The sequence below is a fragment of the Denticeps clupeoides genome, chromosome 7 (genome assembly GCF_900700375.1).
Source record: "Denticeps clupeoides chromosome 7, fDenClu1.1, whole genome shotgun sequence".
Taxonomy (NCBI): Eukaryota; Metazoa; Chordata; class Actinopteri; order Clupeiformes; family Denticipitidae; genus Denticeps; species Denticeps clupeoides.
The window spans coordinates 19,576,330-19,597,890 of record NC_041713.1 but is presented as its reverse complement, the minus strand read 5'-3'; the positions used below and the strand labels follow the sequence as shown (position 1 = coordinate 19,597,890).

General features: G+C 42.8%; 1 protein-coding gene across 2 annotated transcripts in view; it reads right to left on the bottom strand.

The window, feature by feature from the left end:
- The window catches only part of LOC114793925 (inactive phospholipase C-like protein 2), a 49,070-nt gene that overhangs the window by 11,522 nt on the left and 15,987 nt on the right, over positions 1 to 21,561 (bottom strand). The window contains exons 1-2 of one of the 2 annotated variants that reach the window (XM_028986098.1): positions 13,039 to 13,109; positions 4,020 to 6,509 (exon numbers count right to left, since the gene is read on the bottom strand). In XM_028986098.1, the coding sequence (XP_028841931.1) occupies positions 4,020 to 6,458 (2,439 nt within the window). In that variant the 5' untranslated portion in view covers positions 6,459 to 6,509; positions 13,039 to 13,109. Of the gene's footprint in view, positions 1 to 4,019; positions 6,510 to 13,038; positions 13,110 to 21,561 lie in introns of those variants that run through there. The other variant, XM_028986097.1, reaches the window with a different exon arrangement.

The window sequence follows — 21,561 nt, the reverse complement described above, 5'->3', positions numbered from 1 at the left end:
TTTGTGTGCTGCTGGAACTGTGGTCCTGGGGCTACACGCCAGGTCTGGTTCGCTCAGCCTCGCTCTTTCCACACCTCCCCTGCTCTGAACAGGGCCAATGTACTGTTTGATGTCAGATTTCTTTACTGTTTCACAATGAAATAACATCTATACAAGATTAAACAACCTAATATTATCAATTATGACTCCAGAACTGATCAAAATATTTCTTACTGACAGCCCTTCAAGAGAATATTATTTTAATAGCCTAATATTAAAAGTCATGACTCCAGAACTGATCAAAATAATATTTCTTAATAACACTTCAAATGAGGGTTTTTCACTTCTGCTGTAATTCACACCCACGAAACTATACATGCGTTAGAAAGGTTTGTAATTGAGCGAGCGCTGATGGCCTTACTGATAATTGAACCATTTCTTTATCAGACAGTGATGAAAGTATGGGATGCGATTACTTTTTATTAACATATAAAGATTATAATAAGATTATTTAGTTATATATAAGTCTATACACACACACACACACACACAAATACGTACACGCACAAATAGTTAAGCAGTCTGCCCACAGACACATTCACACACAATCACTGGCATCCTTTTTTTCCAGTGACAGCCATTCACTCTTTGTCATTTTCTCTCCACATCTGCCATCGCTTCCATTTCCGAGGTTAACAACCCTTCCTGTCTAAATCCCTAATTCACTAGCCATCTCACACACACACACACACACACCCACACACACCCACACACACACACACACACACAGAAGGGATTGGTCTTGAGCCAGACGGCCCAGGAAAGACCACTTCCTCCACATATAGGCCTGGCATGTCTCAGACACTTTATCATTTGTTTGTGAAGAAAGGGCACGGAGGAAGGAAAAGAGAAAGAAAGGGCGCGGGCCGAGAGGAAGGAGGGGTGCAGGAGATGTGCGGCAGCCGCTGCTGCTCACCGGGCATCCTGTTTTTCCCGCTGCACCATTCCGGCATCACTTTGGCCCGTAAGCTCGTAACGGCTCTGCTTCACTCCAGGGCTGGCAGAACCTGATCCAGGATCAGCAGCTGGAGCTTTATCTGTCCCTGGAGCGCCACAGCTCAGCCGGTGTGGGAGCCTCTCTGGCATTTTCTCATCGCGAATTGCAAGCTCGGCCTGTGTGTGTCCCGTGTCGTGGGATCCGCAAAGCTGTTGGCAGCCGCAAATCTGTCATAGTAACACGACACGCTCTTATTGACGTGTTTAGCATTACTGGACACATTCATCACAGCCGGCGGTGGCCGCGTGATTTACGCTGCAGATGAAAGCGAAGTGACTGACATAGTGAAACATTGGTGAGCAGTGTGCGGGGACGGTGATAATTCACTTGTTAAGTTGCGAGAGAGGACCAGAAAACAACCAGAGGTTGTGGTTTTGAGTAATATTTTTCAGCTTCCAGATTCGGGTATAAAGTTCTGCATTTTCAATGCATTGATGAGCGCAGCATCAATGAACGTACAGCAATTTGCTGAGTTTGCTAAATGGGCAGTATTAAGATGATGATTATTGTAAGAAGTACATTGCGATAGTATCATATCATGTTCCCGTACCTACCGACTAGTCATAATAAAAGCCACAATTATTGATTCTTTAAAATTGTCCATGTTAGTAAAGATCAGAAACTGCACCAGTTAACTCACCTCATAACAAGTTTCATGTACATGGCGACGTAGTAAACAAAATTACAGTTTAAATTAAGTACATCCATTCCAGTATATCTGATCTGACCTTGTTCCTGGACTATTTTCTCATTTACCTTCCATTCTCTTTCTTCATTACTTGCCATTCCAGATTCCCAACTCATTCCCTATATAGTAGTCATCGTCTAGTTCCAGATCCACGGCCAGTTCCGGCAGTTCGGCAAGGATGGGATTTTCACCATTCAGTGGAAAGAGCTCAGACGTGCGTGTGTTAAAATTGACAGCGGCTCTTTTTGAAAGTCATCAAGTTCAGAGTGGACGGAAATGAGAATGGAAATTCTATGTTCTATGCTGGCTTTATCTCAGCCACTTCATAAAGACAGAAACGGACCAAGGTCTTTCAATACTATCGCAGGTGGTATTTGCCAAAACTTGGAGCATATTCTGAAGTGTACTTTTAAAGATACAGAAACAGTTACACAATATTGCTCCCCTGGGGAAAGAGCGGAATACAAATGTCTTCATATCAGTCTTGGAATACATGGCATTTTCAGTGCCAGTGTCCAACGAAGATGCAGGGTGTGCGAGGGGACTCTCCCCTCATTCATAATGAGCCCTTCGTTAATATGGACATTGGACACACATCCGTTTGGCCGTTTCGCGTCTGCTGTGAGGCCTAATCTGTATGCAGCAAAGACACGGACTAGATTAAGCACGTCTCACTCCAGGGGGTTTAACCACACGGTCAAGTTCATGCAAGTTCTTTTAATTCAGCCTGTTATTCTTATACTTATAGTAAGAAGGAAACCATGCACAAGTTTTGGGTTTCTTGTCGTGCTGGAGTTAACACACCTTCTTCTGTCATTTCGCAGAATCTGCTCTGAGACCAGTGCCAGCGCCTCTCATCATGCTGATTTGTGCAGGTCCGATCCTGTAACATTCTTCTATACCCAACGGGTCTGCAAACCTAACTGCCTCCCAGACTCTGCTGAACAAAATGTCCACGGCGTAGGCTTTTCTTGACCCCCTTCCCACCCACACTCTTACCAGCTCTCGTTTTTCTAAGCTCACTGCTGTGTCATTTACTGCGTGCTGAATCTTCTGTAAATATGAAGTAGCATAATTACCGCAGCCCGAAGATCTGTACTGGTTCATTTTCGGCATTCCCAATTGAAGTGCTCTGGGGGCCTAAATAACCTGGTAAATGGAGCTCAATTTGTGATGAATAAAGTTTTGCTCTTTTGTTCGTGTTTTTTAATCACCATTTTAATTACTGCTATTCATTTACATATTTTCTAAAATAGTACCACAGTTAATAGAACATTGTAATTGAATTCGGCTCAATTACATCTTGCCTCTAGACACCTTGGTTAATAACATTCTCCTCTCTGTACTAGAGAGTGTACAATGGCTATGCATCCAGTACTAATGGGGGGGGGTCTTTCAAGACATCATGTGGAGAGGGTTTGGAGAATGTTCTCAGTTCATAGAAGTGGCTGATAATCTATCTGTAGTTTGGCAACTGCCATGCTCCCAAGATGACTGTAACGGTGATCACATTTGTTATGATGGCCTGTGAACAAGTGGAGAAAGGGTGGAGAAGGGACCTGCACTTGTGCCATTGTGACTAAGGGTGGGACAAAATATCCATTTGGTGTTATAGCATCGTCCTTGCACAAGCAGTACGGTGATTGATACGCTGGCACCAAAACTGATATTTCAATCTGATAATAGTGCCTGCTACTTTAAATCGCTGGCAAAGGGGTGCGATGCAAGCTTCTCCACAGACCGTGGACAAAGTTGGCTTTTGTTGAACTTTGAGCTCAGTGTGCTGTGACGTATTGCTGCACAACCAATACAAAAAATGCAAAAACGTGTTCAACTGCAGATCAACAGGGGTTTCTTGCATTTTGATCTTTATAAGTTACTGCTGTTAAAACTTTAGCTCATGACACACATGAAGAATACCTGCATTTGTACATGTTTTTTTTCTCTTAGTGATGTATTGCTACATGATTGTCTCACAATATATTGATTATTGTGTGGTACCCACTGATTCCCATCCCGACTTGTGATGATATTTAAATAGTCCAAGATAAGAAAGTATGCTGAGGCATTTAAAACCTTTTTCTTAAAACATCATGAAAGTTATTCTTCCGTGTGTCACAAATACAGATGACTACCAAACGGTCCTTACTTGATTTCATCTGTTTATTTCTATAAATAGTCGCTCCGTTTACATCAAGAAAACTTTGTTACCTAAATACACTCTCCCCATGTCTAGTGCCACGAAAAGTGAACAAAACTCAAAGAGGTTGAAAGTTAATTGAGAAGATACGTTACCTGTACATTCTCCCGTAGGTCAGTAGCTTCCCTGAGTGGCTGTGTAGAGGCTCTGAAGAGTTCGTCCACTACTTTTATCCCCGTGGTCTTAGTAGATGTGTATTCCCTCGCCTTTCGGCCCTTCCGCACCGACAGGCCCCTTTTTTGGGCCTTGCCTCCACCTCGTCTGTTGGTTATAGCCACATGCACAAAGAGAGTGGTGTTGGGCAGGAACTCCCCGGTAAGTGACTGCAGTGGTACGTGTCGGTACCCGGGCTGCAGACACTCAAAGGGAATGGTGTACTGGCCAATGAACTCATCGCCTATATAGTCATCGTCTAGTACAACAAAGCGCAGGACAGCCAGTTCTGGCAGGTTGATCTGGAACTCAAAACTTTCATCAAAGATGGGATTGTCACCATTCTGAGAAACGGTTTTGGTGCGCTGCTCAGTGCAGTCAGCTGGGATGCCATGAATCTCAACATAGATGTAGGGTTCCACGACATCGCCTTTTGCTGCAGAGCCCCTTGGTTTTGGCAGGTTCTGGCCACTGATCAATTTGATGTGGAGCAGTTGTGCAGAAACACCGGGCAGGGAGTCTCGTGCGTTGGCACTAAAATACGACACCTCTTCTCGCATAATCGCAGGACGCAACACATAGCCGCAGTTCCCATTCTGTCGGAACCAGCCAAGGTTCAGGTCCATCATCAGGCCTGGTGTCTGGTAGTTCATGGCAACAATTTGGCAGCCACACTTCCAAAAGTCTTGTGGGTTCATGTTGCTAGCATCAATGCGCATGGGTGTGGGGTAAATGCGTGAAAGGAAACGCTTGTTGTAGCACACAAAGTCCTCTGGGAACTCATTTGCAAACCTGTTGGCGTCCACCTCGTTGAAGGAGCATATCTCCCAGTACTTCTGGTCCCTTTTGGATACCTCAAAATCCCTGAATTGCACAGACTTGCAGAGTGATATCAGATCTGAGAGCTCCTTGCACACAAGCAGCCGTTTGCATCCAATTCCATTTAGGTGGTCTTTCTCCTCAGCTCCAACTATCCGCCTTGACATCTCCATACCTTCCTCTTCATCAGTCACTTCTCCTTCTGAATCAGGGTAATTGGGAGGAAGACATTTCCCCTTGAGTAAGATTTTGCCTTTCAGTTTTTCAGGAGAGGGCAGGTAATGCTCCTCAATACCGGGTGGCTCCATATAGAGCTTGTCACCCAAGATTTTCTTCATGTGCTGGGCCATGACCCTCTGCTGGGGCACAGAGCAGTGTGTCACCACACACAGGATCAAAGGGTACTCTGAGCTTTCGAAGGCATACTGGTTAATGATGTCCAGCACTTTGCTGAAGACAAGCTGAGAGGCGACCGAGCTTCCTACATAAACCACAGGCTCACAGTCTGGACCATCCCAGACCACCACTTCAAGACTTCGGCAGCCCATACGCAGAGCACGAATGTAACTGGAGATGTCTGAGGAACCCCAGAAGTGGTCCTCCAGGAGGGAGGCATTGTGTGAGGAGTTGATGTAGTAATGGGAAAGAGGCTGGCTCATGTCTTGGCAAACTCGCTTGTGCTGAGGGTCAAAGATATGGCACTCAGAAGACAGGAGATAATGCGTGAATCCATCAATGGAGAGGCAACCCCTCTCTCTGCCCTCAGCTGATGGCTCGTACTTCTGGACGATACCATGGCACATCTCCTCAGTGACTCCTTCAACACCCTGCTCCACCTCCACAAAAAGCATCAGGTCTTTATTGTCCAGATACTCCTTGTTGCTAGAGAACTGTACCATGAGAAAGAAAACTTCTGGACGTGTGCAGAGCTCACAGTATGCCTCCACAAAAGTGTCACTATTGATGTCTTCCCCATACTGGTCCTTGGCTTTCTGAAGCTCCTTGAACTTGAGTTCTATCCGTGACTCCCGCATGCCTGGGTTTAGACCTTTTATGATCTGCATGGCTCGGCTGAGTTCAATGTAACCCTGCTTCTCCACATCAGCCAGTTCAAACACCGAGCCGATCCAGGAGGTACGTAAGCTGGGTAGGCTGGGTTCCACCATGTCCAGTGTGTGCCTGCCATAGGACACCAAGTACCGTAGGCCCATTACCCAGGTGCTCACCACGTCTGCGGTGCTGGCCACAAGGTCCAAAGACTCGTAGTTCTCTCCATAGATGATGGAGAAGGCAAATTCGTCAGGGAATTGATCTGAGAGGCCATTACTCCTCAGCACCGGAGTCTTCTTCCCAAGCCGCACCTCTTTAATGCTCTTGATCTCCAGCTTGGCCTTCTCCGAGTCTTTCTTGGAAGGTTCCCAGCGGAGCCAGCGCATGTCAGCGTCCAGGATGAAGTAGCGGTTGTACATGCGGGAGTTGGAGCGTACCTTCTTCATCTCGCAGCCCTCCATCATGAAGGAGATGCAGGCCGCCGTACTGTTCATCTTGCGGTCGCTTGGCATGGAACTGAAGGACACAGTCTTTTTCCTCACCTGCCTCTGCTTTGAACCATCCTGCAACACAAGAATGTGAAAGTAACTCCTTATTGTTGGTAACTACAGCACAGTCTGAATTTCATTAAGAAATGTACATTTATTTTTCACACTTCCTAATCATGCAGCTTAGCAGATATGAATCTTTTAGACTTCCAAAGGAGACACAGTTAGCAGAACAGCGTGTGATAAAAATGAAACCGTATACCGTGGGCAATTCATCTCATACCCCCCAAAAAAAGGAAACAAAAAGACGATGGTGTTTATGACGGGAAATATTCTATAATAAAAACAAGCGAGGCCCAAAAATCCTTGAGTGCTTCAGGCTTCAGTCCACCCTTTTCTAAGCTGTTTAAAATCCTGTCAGCGTCCATCTATAACCTTAACACTCCCACGCTCTGGACTTCCTTCTTTGGATAAATGGTAACATGACGCCTGCAATCCAAATCTTGTGAAAGGCCAGGGGACGATAGGCCAATACGTACTTGAGAGGGACAGCAGGGGCTAGAGAGACAGACTGTGTCATGCGTTCGGTCAAATTCACGTGAGATCATGAAAGCCAATTCTACCTCCTGGTTTGCGCCGATAGGATCTTACCAGGTTTTCATAAACAGTTTATGTACTTGAGAGCCTCCCTAGGATATTTGTTTTTTCAGTAATAATTTTTTTTTACTGTTGATGATGTCACACATATTGTCTAGGCAAACTTTATTGTCATCTCCACTATATTCAGTACAGCATTTAGAGAGGATAAGAAAGCATAATTCTAGGGATTTCACACTTTACTTTTGGGCACTGTATTTTGTGATTAATTATATTAATTAATTACAAAAACAAAAGACTAATTAATACTTGCAAGCATAATTCAGCTGTTGATTTAAAACTATTCCTATTTTATTCTTCAATGTCCGTGAAATGTAACATTTGCTAGATGGTTTTGCTTGTGTCCGCTGCCTCAGCATCAGAAATCCAGGTCCACCAGCAGTGTTCCTGGTTGCGTTTGATGTTAGGGGGAAGTGAAGACCATGACAACTGCGTGTGGGAGCAGCAGCAAGCGCTTCATTTTATTCCATGCAGTTGGAAATTGCAGGTATCCATGACTACATGAAAGACGATGGCATAAATGCATTCAGCGGAATCATATCAGGACAGACTTTACAAATGGAATGTCACCCAATCAGCACATGCTGGAAATTCCCGTGCAACAGAATTGAAAAGGAAAGTGACCTTTTCCTCTTCATGGAGCGTAATTGGACAAATGGCTTTTAAAGCAATTCTTCTGGTTGCAGACCAACCTTGGTCCAGTCACTGGACCAGTGGAGCACAGCATATTAAAGCGTCTAATTCACGCCCCGTCACAAACCCTTTGTGTTAGTTTGTCCTAGTTTGACTAGTGAAAGGCCAACTTGGATATGTAACCGGAAGAGACGCCATTTAAGCACCATTGTACATGGAAAAAAAAAACTAAATTGAAAACACTGACTGCATCCAATCACAAAACAAGTCAAACTAAACTACCGAAACTATCGATCCGGCCTCCCTGAATTCATATTTTAACAAGCTAGATCCAACCTTAATATTAAATAAGCAGAAAACACTTGGTTTTAAGGTGCGGCGAAGAGTGTGAGTTGCTGCCTGTGTATTCCAGGCCCTCCAGAACCTTCCTTCCTGTGGAATTAAAAGTGACATCAAGAACGTCACGAACAAAAACACACTGCAGGTGTTCACCCGCTCACCACTGTCCCTTCCCTCACCAGTGGTCAGCTGGAGGCTGTCAGCCTGCTGTCGCTCCAGTGGGCAGGAGTAAAAACCTGACACACACACACACACACACAAACACACACACACACGATACCAAGAACCACGGCGCGATTCATTCTGGCTCACAGGACAGCGGGTGGGGAGCGTAGTGAAAGAGAGAGAGGCTGACAGTTATACGGAGCTACATATTCTACACATCACACACTCACACACACACACACACACACACACACCTCAACCACAAACCGCGGAGGCAGTTGATAAACCACCTGAGCAGCAACACGGGAGCTTTATTACTCCAGCGTTTTACTCCGCATCACACCTCTTCGCCTGCTCTTTCTCAGAACTCTCACTTTTAATGTTTGACATCCTGATGCCCTTTGACACCGGATTTGACCGACCCGTCTGCCCGAAGAGCCGCATTTTATTCTAACGTGTACACAATTGATTAAACATTAAGCATTTTAATATAAAAAGATCCCTTTGAAATTCAAGAAGCGATCTGATTTTCCACATGGATGTGTGTGTGTGTGTGTGTGTGTCTTTCAGACGAATTTGTCTTTGATGAAGCGCCTTTCATAGATTAAAAGGCTTGAATCTGATCACCTTCAGCAAAAAGACATTAAGGCCTCACAGCAAGGACAGATGTGCACACACACACACACACACACACACACACACACACACACATAAATAGATATAAATCAGTCATCCAGGTGCATTGATTCATTCTTGTGTTGCTGTGGAAACGCTTTTTTACATCCGGCCCATGGGTTTCTATGTTAGTTTTATTATTGATATTTTTCCAGTGTACCACCAATGATTCTCCAAAGGGGCCAATTATCCTCCAGCCTGAATTCTCCACGGCTCCGCACGCCTCAGAGTTGTGCATGTGTTTGCAGGCAGTCAGCATTGTGTGTGTGTGTGTGTGTGTGTGTGTGTGTGTGTGATTTTGTATCTACACGTATCTGCATTATTTAAAGGGCGTGATCTTAAATGGAGCTGAGGCGTCAGTTCCTGCCATTCGCACGTGTTTAAGTCTTCGAGTGTGAGAGGGTATGCCTGCGTGGGTGTGTGTACGTCTCTCTATTTGTGAGGTGACAAGTGTGTGTGTTTCATCAGCAAAACGGCAGTCAAGGTTACAGCAGTCGCCGTGGTAACACACTGCAGGCAGGTCTAGGATTCAAACCTCCAATAATGCATCCTTTCTTCATGCAGGAAGTAGAAGTGTAACCCAATTTGCCCGACATGCCTCCGAGTGGCGCCTGTGTGCTGTCCCCTTTCCTTCCCTCCATTCATACAGTTCGAAAAGTTAAACTTTAATAGTAAAAAATGTGATAATCACTTTAGCATTTTTCTCAATGGTTCCTTCGGAAACGTTTTATTAAATGGCTGACCTACAGAAGCAGAAGCACACAGGAGCCTATGGCCATACACAGACTGGGTACTAGATCCTATCTACTACATCCAACGTTCCGTTGCCAACACCTGACCATTGAATCCAAACCTGAGAGTTGTGTTGAGTTGGCCCATGTGGTTAGTTCCCTAAAGGCGAGCCCTCATTTTGGCCTCAGAGGGTTCACACAGAGGTAAACAATCCTGACCCATGGAGGCATGGACTCCACTAGACCTCTGAAGGTATCTGCCATGGTATCTGGTGACTGGGGTCTCCATGGATCGAACTTGTTCTTCCAGCACATCCCACAGATGCCTTATTGGACCCAAAGAAAGAAATTGCCCTGAAAAGTGGATCATGGCCTTTCTTTCAATGCCTGGCAAGATCAATCCCATGCCTTGCAAGGAATGTTAGTGGCACAGCAAAGATCTACCAACACAGCTCCTGATGAATTTTTCCACTCCTTGAGGGGTTTCAGTGTTCACGCAAGCATGAAATGAAACAAAATTTCAGCCTTACAAATCACCACACAGCACATCATAATCGGCATAATTGAGACTGCGTGTGAGCAAACCCATCACAGCTAAACCGAATTGGACAAAGCCACAAAGTAGGTATGCGCAAATGTACACTTGTCATACACATTCATAAACACACACTCACTCTGAAAGCTGAGGATTCGTTTGGTAAAGATCTCATAATGTGCGGTGAAGATGGGAACATTTTCCTCTTCGGAGACCAATGTCAACAGGATCTCAGCAAATGTCCAATTTGTCGATGATTTTTTTTTTTTCTTTGTAGGCTCTTCGAAATGTAATGCAACACTCACAGACCCCGAGACGCCAGGGTGTGGACGTGGAGAATTAGCTACCACTGGTCCCCCACTACCAGAGCAGGAGAAAGTGGGCGAGAGTGTTTACTTAAAAAGTTTATTTATTTATTATTATTATTTTTTATATCTGATCCATATTCATCCATATTTAGTGTTTGTTGGCTGGGTTTGATGAGCGAGGGCTGCTGTACTGTGACGCACTGCACGTTAGCATCTGCGGAGCCCACTCACTGCTAAAAATAAACCCGACCAGCCCGAGCATCCACGGGGCTGTGGGCTGGCAACGTGGCTGGCGTGGGTCTCTTAGACGTGGGTCTCTGGTGGCTCACTCGTTTCCGGAGCATCTTTGGGCATCACCGGACAAACATTCACCTCTTTCAAATGAATTAATGAATTCTATTAATTCTGATAAGTTTAGCATATTGCCAAGAATGGCTGAACAACTGAACTGAAGAGCAGATGAACATGAAAGAATGCAAATAATTCGTCAAATTAAATGGAATGCAAAGGTGGAACTCTGTACTAATTCTGGATGATTGAACAGAAATAAATAGAATAACTCTGATCTATTGTCTTTTACAGATGGTCATCGAAAACCAATACAAATCAATATCGGTCAATACTGAAATATTAATAACATCCTGGACTAACTGTGCTGCTATTAGTATGTTGAGAACTAACTAAAATTGGGGCAGTGGTTGTGCCACTGAGCAGAGCACCATCCCCACACGGTGATGGTTTAAAAAAAAAAAAAAAAAAAAAAAGCAGAGGACACATTTCATTGTGTGTACTGTGGTTCACAATGACACTTTCATGTTGGCCCTCACGCCTGCTTAAGTTCAATTTATCATTAAATCCCACACAAACTTTATACAGTAATTCAACTACTTTCGTCGGACCTCTACTTTTAAAAAGGCTTAGAAAAGAATTCGCTGTTCGTTAAAGTAAAAAAGACGCCATTGTATCCACGCTTCCGTCCAGCCTCTAAGGCTGCTTACCCAGGCCAGGGTCACACAGGAGCTGGATTTATCTAAGAAGGCTACAAGGCCGAGCCCTGGACAGGGGTTCCATCACCGGATGAACAAACCCACCCGCCAAGGACAAATCAGCATTACCAGCTCGGCCTGTGGAAGGAACTGTAATCCCTCCGAGGGGAACGCAGCCGCTTTGACCACGCAGGGAGTTTAACCCCTGGCATCTGCTTTGGGTTTCGTGCATTGGCTTTCATGTCATGTCATGTCATGTCATCTGAAATTGAATTTGTTAGAGGACAACGTGCTCTTCCCAAACCTTTTTTGTGCAGCACCGGAATCAGTGAAGGTGAGACTACCCATAATGCAGTGCAATGGTATTTTAAAGTCACCTGGCTGGCAGGGCTAATAAAACTGGGACGAAGGGAGTCCTAGATGAGAGGGGGTCGTATTTCCATGTGTTTATGCCTCACTGCGTGTGTTGGTAGGTAAGTACGTGTGTGTGTGTGTGTGTGTGTGTGTGTGTGTGTGAGCCACAGAGGGCATGTGTGAACTCTCTTTCACGTTTTTTTTAAAGTTCAGGATCCCTCTGAGAGCTCCAAAGAGTGCACCAGGAACTGGGAACACGTGGCCAGAGCCCCCTGCTGCGAAGGGCCACAGATGCAGAGAAAGCTGAAATCGGTAATCCCACATCATTTCCTAAAAAGCCACGACTCGCACTATAGCAAGCGGATAATGAAGCGTTTACCTTGGCACCTCGCATCTGCGTAAATTGAAATCTGATGCAATCTCAATGTGCTATAACCCGCCCGAACAAAGGAGTTTAACACATCAGTTCCTCTGTCAGGCACACACACACCTCCTCAACACACAGGTCAGTTCACACCCATGCACACAGCAGAACAACATCAAACACACACACACACACACACACAACAAAAAGCAGGCAGTAAAGATCTAAAGATCATATTATGGCCACTATTTATATAATGGTGTTAACAATGCTTTTTAATAACAAATATCAATAAATTATAATAATACATTTGATTATGCTATATATGCTAAATTTGCTTAAACAATACAGCATATTCATGTGCATGCCTTCATTTGTATTATTTGCACTAATAATTTTTTTTTTTTTTTAACAGTGTCCAGTTCTTGACATTATGTCATGATATTCGATAATTTTGTAATTGTAGGGACAGACTGCATTTCATATTTAGGGCATTATTTTATAGGGCATTTTTGCATTTTTCATGCCTTTATGGCTTTTGAGAAGTACATCTATTCTCTGAAACCATACAGAAACATATGCAATGAGAATAAAAGAATGAATGAATGTAAAATTATTTTGTTTCTACAAACTGCTACTTATAAATACCCAGCATATTCATTTCATATTAAAAGTGGTCAATGTGCTAAATGACTACAAGCTAAACAAGACATGATGTCAGAATGTATTTTATAAGGAAATGAATCTACAGATGTACACTATTGATTTTACCATTAAACCTTGATGGTAAGCAGTCAATTTAATATATTGACTGTATGTGGCAAATAAAACAAATAAATTAGTTTGGTGGCACTCACTGTTCTGTGTCCAGGGGAAAATAGAATTTGCTGTTCACATGTGGACTCCCTTCTACTGCTTTACTCTGCCCTGCACTGAAGGTTATATGTCTACCATGATGATTACTGGGTGGCACTAAAATATCCTCCTGATCCCCCCTTAGACTTCCTGACCAATCTGGAGTGAGCGAGTGATGAGCTCAGTCCTCATCTGGAACTGAAGGAGGACAAGAGAGACCCGTGAAGTGTGAAGGTGTGAGACTACTTCCCACGTTTCCCTTCCTGGGCTCGCGACGGAGAGAAACAGAGAGTTGAGGTGCAGACAGCATTGCAAAAATACACAGAAAACATTAAGCCATAAAGCAATACCTGGCACGTGCACACACACACGCACACACACACACACACACACACAAAATTGCTTTTGGTACGACTCCCCCAATACCTTTGAATTTGATCTGTTGTACTGAGGCCACTGTCACCTTCAGCTTAATCCAACTAACCATAAAAAGGACCTTACATTATTAAATACAAATTTGCATAATTATTACACTTTAACAGTATGAAGTAAAATATTACTTAAAGATAATTACTGTGACTGAAAATACTTACAATATTCATTTACATTCATATAGTAATTAATGTTAAGACAGGCTATTATGAAAAGAGAAAATCACAGACAGGCCAGTCACAGCTGAGATATGGCACATCTGGCTCCGCTCCGGCACCGGCAAGAAAACGTGCGGGCCACATCCGGTCGTAATCAGGCTCGCATTTTCAGCTGGCTGCAGACGTTCCTCATGCAGCCCAAATTTGTTGGAAAGCATTTAGCCTGATTGGCACAAAGGATTTTGGGCCCAGAGCCGGTCATATCCAGGAAAATCTGTGCCTGGACCATATCTGGAAAACGGGGCCGTCATTCTTCTGAAAATGCGGAAGTGCTCAGAGGTTTGATGTTAATGACGTGACTGTATACAATATATTTTGTAGCGCTCAGTGAGTGAAGAGGTGGAACGTGTGCCGACCCTGTCCGTGTCTGAGGCTCCATCACATGGACCTGGGACGCACCCTTGTGAACCCCACTTTGTTAACTGTCCAGCACTGAATGGACTGTCTATTCAAATTAATGGGACTTATCATTACTACAGTAACGCTGATTACACTTACATTTGCAGCTTTTATCAGACGCTCTACTCCAGAGCGATTTAGTAAGCAGACTGTTGTGTTTCAACCTGTATCTTTGCGGTTATCTGGTTCATAAGCTAATGGATGATTCTCTATGTGATGCATGGGACATTTTGATAACAATTGATGAAGTTACTTTATCCCCATAACTAGTGGTCAGAACTATGAACTATATAAGAAATAAATATTGTTGGTTACCTCTCACGATGTAAATTTTTTACTAATTTCAATGAAATTCAAAACAAATTATTATCATAACCTCAAAGATACTCAAAGTTCTGTTTATATATGTTACAATAAATAGTGCATCAGGTTAAATAAAAATATTCATACAGTGCACCACAATTTAACTTTTTTTACTGGCTATCATGTGTTAAACTTAACAGCACTCGTGCATCACACCATCTTGGTCATTTTAGTTGCATATATTGGTTGCATAAACATTATTTTAATGAAGTGTTGCACAGTTGCGACCCAATTGTTTTGTCTGAATGCTTGTAGAGTTTTATTGAAAACAAGTGAGACTATTTTTCTGTGTAACATGCATCACATCGCAACTGATTGTATGGCTTTTGTCATAACGTTATATTGAACTACCCAGTAATAAGGCACGACAATAGCCCAATGGGCTTTGACAGGCTCTACAGTTGACAACCCCCATACTTGATATTTCTGAAAGGGGGGTGTTTCAAATGTCTGCACAACCTTCAGTTTTTTTAATACATTGAAATTAAATGACGTTACACATTATCTGAGTACCCATCTTAAATATTAGGACAAGTAAAAGTGCAAATATTATGGACATTTTTTTTAGCATTTAGGTTTCATTTTTCAGAGAATTGCCCAAATACTATTATTATCTGTCCTTAATGACATCTTCCATTAAATCACATGGACGTTCGGGAGCAGAGAGCCTGTATCCACCCTGCGAAGAGTCTTGTGGAGATCCTGGGATGTTCTGGAGCTCTGCTGGGAATCATGTGGATGCTACTTTGACTCGAGCCACTTATCTTGGTAAGCAATGCTTGGTAAATGGTACGAGTGGAATATTCCACATCTGACCCGTTGATCTTTTTATTCCGGAATTGCCAAAATAAAGTCTTTTGAAATGAAACGGACTCAAGCCTCTGGCGATTACGTTTTTTTGGTACGAGACACCTGTTTTTTACTTACTGACTGATTTTACCTGCTGGCACCACAATGGAGACGGCGCCCGACCGCCCAACTACATTAAACTGTTTAACCCCCATGTAACATGCAACACCCACCCTTATGAAACAAACGTATATATTGCTATATACTAGAATTTATATTGCAATATATTGGTAAATATATTTCAATATATGAGAAACTTCCCCTTATATTTGCAATGCCTTTTTCAATACATAATCTAATTTAATGTAGTACATTTTTCAGACTATATATTAATAATATATTAAATAGTATAACAATGTATTTATTAAATATACGAAAATGACAATAATTGCATTATTTTCATATAGTTTTATAAGTTCTATTTAAAATATTTATATATTGCTTACACATAAAATATATTATTATAGAATATATAAAATATATTACTATCTATATTTGAATACACTCTAAATATACTGTCACAAAACCAATTGAGAAATCTATTTTTGTTGCTTCTGGGCAACCGGCTCATTTCCTTTTCTTTCCTAGTTTAGCAAGCCTTTCTCCGAAGTTAAGGCTGCTAAGCAACACAGTTCCCACTAAAAGTGAATGTAAATATGAACACTGTGATGTCTTTTTATGGTTATGTATCATACATCTGCATCTGGTGCTGATCCAGCCCGTCTGACAAATTTTAAAAGTCAATGTTGCCCCTGAGCTTAAAGGTTTGCCACCATGGAAGGTGGGCAATACAGCAGGGGATCTGCTCTATTCCCTGACGGCAGTGACCTCTTTTACCGAGAAAACATTCCACCAAACCTAAGAGCTCACAGCTGATGGGAGAAAAACTGTAGCAACTGTAGTATAAAAGCATACGTCTTATAGCAACTGTAGTATAAAAGCATACGTCTGCCGTTTATTTTTCATGCTGGAACTTGGCCATGAAATGCATTATGGATTTCTTTTAAAGAGATAATAGAATAACTGAGACTATAGCTTGTTACCAATTATAGCACGAATGAATGTAACACCCTGCAAAGTTAGAAGAACGGGTTCCAGTCACTCTGGTGCGTGCATGGTCCCCCGGACAAGTGGGCATTTGTATGTGGGAGAGTGAAGTGGCCGTAGTACTTGATAATAATAAAAAAAAAAAAAAAGAAAAAACATCCATTGTTTGTCAGTCAAGCTTGTGTATATGAGTGTAGGTGGCTTGTCGCATGTGCTCGTTCAGAAAATGGCGTAGGTGTGTGTGCAGCTCTCAAGTGTTCTCATCCTTCTACGCAGCCATTACGGTGTTTATTTATGCAGAAGAAAAAAAAACTGTCTTATTTGTTTCCTGGACTCAAAATGTATAGAGGAGGTAAAACAGAGAGAATAAAGACTTGATGTTGATATTTATACTGAAAGCCAGGCCTGCCCACTTGAGACACGGTGAATCACCAGCATGTGTGTGTTTGCGTGTAAGTGTGTTTGTGTGTGTGAGCGACCGCAGTGATTCTTTGGGTTTGACAGGCTGCCAAACAGGAGCTAATTATTTATTATTTTATTTTCAGCCAAGTGAACTCCGGTAGCCTCTCTGTCCAGCCGACGAAAAAAATGAACACCCACACACCTCACTCCAGCGCTGGGGCCTTTCATCTGAAAGACTGAACACCCACGCTTCACACGCCGATAAAGTTTCGTTCAGAGAGAGAAGTTTCAACAACATGTAATTTCTCCGAAATCTACATACACTTAATATTCACGTACACATATTATATATGAATATTTCGATATACAGGGTGGACCATTTATATGGCTACACCTAATTAAAATGGAATCACTGCGGTTGGTGATATTAATGTCCTGTTTGTGGCACATTAGTATGTGTGAAGAGGGTCATGTGACACATCAAATTTATTGGTGATTTCACAAAAAAACAATGGTGTGCTTGGTTTTAACGTAACTTTATTCTTTCATGAGTTATTTCTAAGTTTCTGACCACTTGTAAAATGTGTTCAATGTCACCAACCATTCCCATTTTATTAAGGTGTATCCATATAAATGGCCCACCCTGTACATATACAGTATCATACATATAAATGCACACACAAGTTAAAGGCAGAGGACACATTTGGTTGTGTCATCGTGTGCTTTGCAGTCTTTCACAATGACAATCACTACACTTTCACATATATGTTCACATTAACAGCCTTGCTCTCTCTCTATATACACACACACACACACACATATATATATATGCATTCCAGTATACATATAAAGTGAACATGAAGTGATTGTCATTGTGAAACACTGCAGCACAGCTCACAGTGACACAACAAAATGTGTGCTCTGCATTTTAACCATCACCCTGAGTGAGCAGTGAGCAGCCATGACAGGCACCCGGGGAGCAGTGTGTGGGGACGGTGCTTTGCTCATTGGCACCTTGTCGGATCGGGATTTGAACCTGCAACCTCCTGATTACGAGGCTGCTTCCTTACCCGCTAGTCCACCACTGCCCTTAATATCATTCGACATTAGTCTCCCATACAGCAGAATATATTAAATGGTTGTACATTACACCAAAATGTCATTATTAACAATTATTGTTGTTCTGGTGATTGTGAGGAATATATTCGAGATGCTTGATCATTACGCATTAGCTGAATACGTTGAAGGGCCCTCCATTGGCTTAATCAGGTGAGCCCACCGGCTCTCACGTGTCTGAGGACATGGCCAGCGCATTTATATATGCTGATGAAATCAGAAATCCTGCCAGTTGAGTCACGCTGGACAACAATCCTCTGCACTCGTCAGTGTCTAGCCTTCTGTTTCACACTCCCTCATCTGTCACATGCTGCATCTGTGTGTGTGTGAGGTGGCGGCTGGAGAGGGTACATGAAGGATGAGCAAATCGCACATCATAATGAACAAGCCAATCAGTCTGCGTCTTATTTCTCTCTCTCTCTCTCTCTCTCTCTCTCTCTCTCACACACACACACACACACACACGCATAACACACACAAATATACCATTCATCTTGGCCTTTTAAAGGATCTTAAAATGAGGAACAATTTTTCACACACACTTATACACGCAATGTCCTCCAGAGATTGGTATATATAAATGTAATGGACTGAGAGTGTGGGGTGCTGCGGATCCACGTCAGGACCAGAGATAATTGTGGACTGTGCTCCCCAAATTCCTGACTGTTTGCACCTGCTGTTATCTGTATACATCTGCCCTGTTTGTATCATGTCTTCATCGTGTCATTGTGTGTGTTATGTGTCCTGTCCAGTGCTACCACGCGTGCTTTGTTTCCATGTTTGTTACACATCCCTCTTTCAGTATACAGGTTGAGCGATTGCGTCCTCCATCTCCACGTAGGCACCTGCAACCGTGACAATAAAGTGCCAACCGATGATCTCTAGGCCAATTTCAGCTTCACGCCACCCCCACTCAGCGCCTGCTGCCCATTCCCACACCGACCTGGTCTTTCATCCCACTCTCCTCAGGGGGCAGAGACTGTACCGAATTAAACAGCTTCACAGCATCTCTGACCACCACGCCCACCCGGCTGCAGCAGAGCACTCAGCCCAGAGGGAGAACGACTGAAGAACTCATTTCAGAGGTGACAGGGCCACGAGGCCCGACGCTGAAACTGCCCCGAGAAATGACATTAATAATAATTCCCAACTGTGAGTGAGGCGAGGAGGTTTTAAAATGACCACTTTTGCAATAAGCTGAGATTTCTCTGTGTTGTGAATACCGAATGTAAAAAAAAAAACCTGTGCGAGTTTTAATTCACAACAAGCATCAAAAGCATCAAATTATGAACATGGCAAAGGTTGTGAATACTTATGTACATGTACATGTCTCGTTTTTTTTTATTTTTAACAAATTTGCCAAAACCTCAAGTAAACTTTTTTCATGTTGTCATTATGGGGTGTTGTGTGTAGAATTCTGAGGGGGAAAAAAATATTCAGTGCATTTTGGAATAAGGCTGTAACATAACAAAATAAAATAATGAAGTAGGACATCAAATGTGAAAATACATTTTTAAAATTGTGTTTTTACTAGAATATTCAATTACATTAATGTGTGTGAAACTGTCTGTGTGTGTGCGTGTGTGTGTCAAAGGGAAAGAGAACAATGAACAGGTAAATGCATATGGTCGTATTGGGGGTGGGGAGGTAATCTTTAGCCACTTAACTTCGTGTCTTAAAGCCTTACAGATCCTTTCGGCTCAGAACTGCAGCATCCTGAGTGCCTGTCAAGCTGGCCTCGGTACTAACGCTGTACACTGCATTAATACGGGCAGCCATTAAAAATTCAAACAGTCACAGTCACATGGAAGTTGTTCTGGATGTTGCAGTGATATTCACATTTTTAAAGATGTCATATTTTGTTCAAGCCATTGTCATTAGGATATTGTGCATTGTGTAAGTGTGGGGAAATAATTTTGTTCTGGTTAGGGAATGTGCAGCTATATGTGAGCTGCATAATATCATTAATAATATAATATCATTATAATAATATAATATCATTATAGTGATGACCCGCAATTATATATTAATATTTATCTAGAACACTTTACAACCAGTAGTTACAGGGGCAATCCCCACAGGGACTTGGTCAGTGACACAATGGTTGTAAGTGGGGTTTGAACCATGATCAATGTTGTGGTTAATGTTTAATATCTCTAGCCCCCCACTGGAGACATTATTGGAGGAAAAATTCACACTTACTACAACACACAATATTTAATAAGCAGATACCTACACTTGGACTGTGTAGGTCCATAAAATGCTATGATAATGGCCAATTAAGAGAAACAGGCAGTCAGCAGGGTGCTATTGTAGGTACTTGAGAAGTGGAATCTTCTTGAACTGGAATTGGAGATGTCCAAAGTGGACATTTAAACAGATCTCTAGAACAGCAGACTGGGACACTCCCTGACCATATGAACACAAACATGTATTACCAGAGGACAGCATTAAAGCAAAATTAATAAAAATTGATCCATGGATGAATGAACACAAGCTTATGAGCTTATATATCTGGTTTCGTATCCTGCACTGGTCATTAGGTGGAAAAAGCACCAAAACGAGAACAAAGGTCTTTAGTATCCAGTAAGGCTTTCAACTGAATTCCAAATGCAACTGAGACTAAATGAAAGCCACCATCTGCAAGGCTCCTGTCCTGTGTGTTGGGTAAGCGGATCAGGAGCAAGGTGAGAGGTGAGGGACTCAGTGTTCACAGGGAGATTTCCTCAAAGCTGCTCTAGCTGATTGGAAGTGGAGGAAGTCAATCGGGGCTCAGCCCCTTCTGCCACTGATTGATCCACAGCACAGAGCTGAAGGCAATCGATGAGAAATGAAGCCTTAGTAATGCAGGCTTGTCGCTGTCGTTCACCGCACATGTTTTTTTCAGAGTCCATTTGTGTGGAGACATGTTATTGAATTAATAAGAATTGATACGGCACCCATCAGGCCAGAAGGACTGATTGAAATCATCTGAGGTCACAAGACCTTCTCGCCCACACACATCCATGAATCAAACAATGCCATGAAAATTAACATAAACGTTTGGACAAAATTACAGTCGGAAGTTGTAACAGTCGGAAAAATGTATGAAATGGCATCAAATGTGAGCATATTTTAAGCCATGCAAATTAACCGAGATGCTAGCCAGATGCCATCATATGCCATCTTAACTGCTGATCTGGTCTTCAGAAAGCTAGTCCAACATTCCGTATAGTTTGAAGGGGTAAAAGCTGAATTGCGCATGTTAACCAGCCAGCAATGGCTGGCCCTGCTCTGTAATGTCACTGTTTACCACAAGGTGTGAAACCAAATCTGTGCACACTGCAGCTTTTTAATAAAAAAGGTGTATTTAAAAAAAACAAAAACATGATGCACACCTTAAGACTAAGAGGGGAAAGACAATGAGCGTCTCGGGCGTAAATGTTGCATGTTGAGATGTGTTACGTGGGGGTTAAACAGAGTTTGGTGAAGGTGGGTGGGTAGGCACCGTCTCCATCGTGCGTTGCCAGAGAATAGGAGCAGCCGCGTTCTCAGCATTCAGTAAGCAGAAACTGGGTGTGTTATAATGTCGGCTCCACCTACCCTGTTACAAGTAAAAAGCTCTTTTTCCAGCCAGAATGAACGGCGGTAATTTCTTCCTCCAAGCCGGGCAAAAGCGCACTATATTATTCAAATGTGAGATAGCTCTTTTGCCGTAGG